This window comes from Rhynchophorus ferrugineus, unplaced genomic scaffold, assembly GCF_030347505.1.
Source record: "Rhynchophorus ferrugineus isolate W39M unplaced genomic scaffold, kcgeb_rfMv2 rfM11, whole genome shotgun sequence".
Classification (NCBI taxonomy): Eukaryota; Metazoa; Arthropoda; class Insecta; order Coleoptera; family Curculionidae; genus Rhynchophorus; species Rhynchophorus ferrugineus.
This window is the reverse complement of record NW_027472590.1, coordinates 4960620-4966456: the sequence shown is the minus strand read 5'-3', so window position 1 is coordinate 4966456 and position 5837 is coordinate 4960620. Positions and strand designations below refer to the sequence as shown.

Genomic DNA, 5837 nt, shown 5'->3' with positions numbered 1-5837 from the left:
GCCTGGGTAGTGGCATGTCTGACAATCAGAGTTCGAACCTGCGACTACCCCTACTGTAGCAGTATCACAACCATCTTGTCGCTTTGACCACTGAACGAATCAAGCTCTCCTTCACGTAATTTAATCGGTATGTTCATAAGAATTGTATAGCAAGTGTTCTGATTCGAACATCAAGTACAGTTAGGTTCGAGAAGGTTTAAGTCATAATATTTTGGGTTACCAAAGAGGCCGGTAAGAACTGTCACGCCCTAAATATCTAAAACATAAAGTAATACCTTAAAGTTATACCCATAGCTTTTTAGTTTAGTTGAATATTAAAATATAAAGAAAAAAATAGGTTTATATATATTAGTCTATAGTATATGTATCTCCAACAAACACGTGCATATTAAGACAATTTTCTTTGAACAAAGAGGTAACTGGAAGCCCATTTCGATACTCTTTCAGAATTTCACGTCGCAGATGGAATCCATAATTTCAATACTTTCCAATACTATTTCCAATACTACAATACTTCCATACTTATTGTTCGCCCTGGTACTCGAATATTTTTCTTATAATATTATTAAATGTTGTACCCAACAAATGACTTTATTTGATAACCTTTTCACTTATTTGCTAAATATATATGCTTATGCGGTTCATATTCCTTTTCAATAACATTTGAATTTAGAAGTCATTCTACAGCTAACATGGATAAAACCATATTTCGAGGTATTTTAATAGGTGTCTTGGTTTCAAGCTCCTTTAGCGAGGTATGTAGATTAGTAAAAATTAATACATTTTATTTATCATAGAGCAATATATTTTAAAGCCACTTATTATTAAAACGTTAAATTTATCTGGTGTCATTTTCGTCATATTTTGATATTTTATTTCCGAAACATGGAGAAAGGCAGCGGAATCTCTTTGTAGTGTCTCAACTGTGGGTCACATAGTGAAGAGTAACCTCCAGTGTCAGAACTATCTTACTCAATTCAATTCCTAAAATATTGACGCAGAAGAGGTCAAAAATCAAAAAAGTCACCTTGAGAATATGAAAATAACCCACAATAATTTTCACCTAACCCTCTATTGATACAAGTCGAGACGGACAGGAAAAATATCCTACACTATGTGATGCTAAAATCAATGAATATATTGCTCTTGCGTCGCTCTATCTATCATTAACATATAATATTTATCACTTTCTTTAAAGACTAAAAATCATCTATAGTCAATCCAAAGTAGCAATGAAGTCACGTCATCAATATTTACGACGTTAAAACGGTGCAATGTTGTCGCATTTAGCTTCCATATATAACATTTAAATATACATAAAATAAAGAAAAAACGTATTCAAATATTATTTGTTTTAAAATTATAGTACATTTAAATTATACTTTATAGATGGACTTAAACTACAGATAATTAAAGAGCCACATTAGTTTGCAGATTAAAGCTTTTTATTATATTTATGTTAAACTCTATTAAACCAACTATGGTATTACCTAATATCACTTAATACCTCCTTCAAGTATTGTATTTTATTTTCAGTAGAAAACACCTTTACCTATTTATGTTTAGTTCTGGTTTTCTTCGTTGCTGCATTTTCTTGTCAAATCATTATGATATTACTGTATTTCTTCGTAACTCCTTTTGTTACCTACTGTAGACATTCTTCTTGGAAAAGTTTAATGAAAAAGTAATTATTCGTTCCTATTATATACTAACCTTTAATATTTTCCACTCTTATCACCCTGTGCTATTATTGTTAGCTTTGGATCATAATCCAACAAACAAAAAATGACATTCGCTCACTAAGTCACTATTCAAGTCAATAACCAAGCTGTTAATTTCCAGTCCTTCCTTTGTTCAAGATTCCACCATTGCCCATTTCTTCTTCTGTGTGTCCGATGGAGTTCGTCCAAATCGAAGGGTGTTATTGTAGATATTCTATTCCACACATCTGAACAGTTCTTGCCTGAATATCTTTCTCGACCTGTATATGTACTCTAATAATTGTTTGCCACATCCCACAATAATTCATTGAACATTGTGGCCATACTATTCAGCTATATATCCCTTTTCAGGACTATTTCTAAAAAAGAAAATCATATAAAACACATCTCCTTTATATTTACCAAGTCAATATTTGAAATACATCTTTCTTTTTGGAATGGTATCTTCAGAATTTAACTTATGTTTTGCAAGTCAATTCTTAATTACAGTCTTTGCCGTTGAGATCTTTTTGCTGGATTCCTTTTTCTAACATGGAGAACAATATTGCACATATATTGAATTATCAAAAAATATTATGTATATTACCTATGTCTATATGTAAAAGTGATGACTTTTATGACTCAAAGAGCCGCATATCTATGAGTAGTAATTTTCTATGAGTAGTTTTTATACTATAACTAACAAGATTAACAGTTATCTTGGGAATAATTGTATTAAATTAATTTTATATTGAAAAAACTACTCACCGTTTTTATACATTTCATAAATTTAATCCTTCGTAGAGCTAGTGTTAAGTTATGTCTTTACGGTGAATCTTTTTTTATTACTCTTCGTGAGTCCACAATCTGCCCTATGGCAATAAGTATTTCTTATGTCTATATATATATATATATACATGGCATGTAGAAAATCATTTCATTAAGCAATCTTCGGTATATCTTATCTTAATTAATTAGTCTTATTCTAAAGATTATTCCAAGGTCTACATATGTCCAGTAATCAGATCAGATGGTGTTAAAAGTTTTAGTCTACGCACTTCACTATCAAGTCGCATATTAGCTGATTAGCGAGTACATTGGGATGCACTGACACTCTTTCGAAGTACTTCACAAAAACACGTTGAATTACACTCGTTATACGTTCTAGAGGAATGTCGTGTTGTATCACTTTATTTGCAATATAGTACGGAGCATCAACAATGGCACGCATCACCTTATTTTGGAACCGTTGAATGATGGATATATTAGATTTGCTAGCGGTACCCCATAGTTGGATTCCATATGTTCAAATGGGCTTGAGTTTAGACTCATACAGCAATATCTTGTTATCTAATGATAACTTGGATTTGCGCCCGATGAGCCAATACATTTGATATAATTTTAGTCCCAGTTATTAAGTGCATACCAAGATATTTAACATGCTCTGCTTGGGGGAGTTGACGATGATTAATATTCAATGGTTATTCAATGTTCTTCTACTGTGGTCTATGGTAAACGTTATATGCGTGGATTTTGTTTCATTGACTTTAATGTGCCATGTCTTCAACCATAATTGTATTTGCTCCAGATGGGTTTGTAGGTTGATTGATGCTGTGACTGGATCTTCATGGGATGCTAAGATTGCTGTATCGTCTGCATATGTTGCCACAGTAGTTATTTTTGTGGTGGGCATATCAGCCGTATACAGAAGATACAGTACTGGACCCAGTACACTACCTTGCGGAACTCCTGAATATATGAGATTTAATTCGGTATGTTCATCGCCTTGATTTACAACAAAATGTCTATCAGTGAGATACGATTTTAATGAGAACTCTTTCTGATTAACTATATATTTGGCCTCAGCATATAAAACCAGAATATTAAGCAGTGATATAAGATTTACCATGACAAGCAAAGCGCCGAGACAACTTTTGCCATTTTATAACCTCTTATCACTAATATTTTCAAAAATGTTGTAGATATCTGATATCCGAACGACTTTGATAGGCTGATTCGGTGACATGTTCAAACGTATGAGACAGCGTTGGATCTCATTTTAACTGGAATTAGAAAGAACATATTTTGGCGTACTAAAGCGAATTTACAAACCACAGTAAGCTATATATTATATATATTGATGACGTGAGTTCACTACGGCAAAGGCCAGAGCTAATCACATATTCGTTCTCTTTAACCCGATCTTTTAAAAGCTGACTTGAGGAAATTAGAACAATTTTAAGATGTAATTGATTGACGATGGACGTCGTAATTAAGACGATAAATTGCAACCGGAAGTGTATTAATTTTAAAATAATTTCTGTTAAATTTCGGATTTGGTTCAGGAGATATTTTCTCTTATTTCTTCATATACAAATAGAACTATTTTTTTTGATTATGACATTTTTAGGAATCTAAAGAAGTAACACCGGATCATTTTCCTTTTCAAGCTTTTGTAGCGGCTTACTATAGCACTGCTGGTGCTTTAATTACTATAGAACATGTTATAACTATTGCAGAGCCTATCAATGGGTAAGTGTGTATATGAATTATATGCGAGAAATATAAATACTTTTAATTGAAGTGTACATTATTTATTATAGAAAAAAAACTGAAAAGTTATGTCACCTGTTATTATCGCGAATTATACGTATAAAAGTAACAAAATGATGCCAGACATGCTCCCAAAAACTCAGAACAAGTGTGCTTTTGATAAGATTCTGAATTTCAATGCGTTTAACCAAATTTCCAGTTTGTAGGCCGAAGAACTGTTATTAAGAATAATGTTTTTAGATCATTTAATGGTGTTATATCTTAAACTACGCTGCTGATATGTTAATAGACAAGGATAAACAAAACTACAAAATAATCATATCATATCATCATATCATCAGATTGATGATTATTAATATACACACATAAAACTAGTAAAAATTATATAAATAAAATTACTTAAAATGTCTTACCTTATTTGCTAGTTTGATTGTAATAATTCCGATCCGTATTCAGAAAATTTACAACATATTTATAAAGAAATCATTATCGCATATTTATGAGAATTATGGAAAGGGAATGAGTTGGTTAGTAATAATTTATATATAGAAATATATAATATTTAATTAAAAAAATACATTCAAAATGACTATATAATACTTGTAATTATAAAACTTAATTATTTTAGGTCAGAATTGGCAACGGTTTACTTGGGCTTCCAGGGTGATCCTTACTACGAAATAAATACGCGTGAAAGACAAGGACAAATTATTAGATCTAAAGATATAATAATTCACAGTCATTTCAAAAATATTTCGGGAAAGTACATCAATAATGTGGCAATCGTAGTACTCGGTCATCCGGTTGAGTTAAGCTCATCGGTACAACCCATCGATTTATCAACTGTACTACCATCACCGGGATCATTTGCAAACATCAGCGGCTGGCGGCCAGAAGAGGAAGTTAAATTACAATATCTTTCTGTACGTTTGCATGACGTAGATACTTGTCTGTATCTATATGGAACGGCGCTTTTACAAACACAGGAATTATGTTATGAAGAATATCCATCTTCAGGATTAAACTTAGTTGGAAATCCACTTACCATAAATAAGAAATTAATCGGTTTATTAACTTTCAATGCAATGTGTGTAAATACTAGTTTTTATTGCAATAACTTTCATATATCAATAAATTTATTTCCGTTCATCACATGGATTAACACCCAAATTGGAGTAGGTGCTAATTTACGAAAGCTGGAAGCTCTAACAGAGGAGAATAAACAACTAACTGAGCTAATTCATATAAAGGAACTGCAAAACACTACACTGGAAGCGATTAACAAGTTAAATCAAAAAACGAACGACATCGAGCGGGTGGTTGAACAAATGTTGTTAGTTCAAATCAATGACCGGAAAGAAAATAAAGACATAATTGCTAGTGTTAAAAGGACCAACGAAACAGTTCATAATTTACTACAGAGACTAACCAGCATTTTGCTGGTTCCGGAAGAAACTTAATACATGGAGTATATTTCATCTATGTAGCGATACATGAAAATAAATAATATCATTATAAAAATATTTTCATGCAGTTTTGCAATAGATTAAAATATATATATATATATAGGAGAAAAACAATAAA

At 31.7% G+C, this 5837-nt stretch overlaps 1 protein-coding gene across 1 annotated transcript; it reads left to right on the top strand.

Annotated features, from left to right (window-relative positions):
* The first annotated feature begins 608 nt into the window (after positions 1-608).
* On the top strand, positions 609-5837 carry LOC143205118 (brachyurin). The gene is made up of 3 exons (XM_076418201.1): positions 609-755; positions 4111-4232; positions 4882-5837. Exons 1-3 carry the CDS (start codon positions 693-695, stop codon positions 5711-5713), a joined length of 1017 nt encoding a protein of 338 aa, XP_076274316.1. The 5' UTR covers positions 609-692; the 3' UTR covers positions 5714-5837.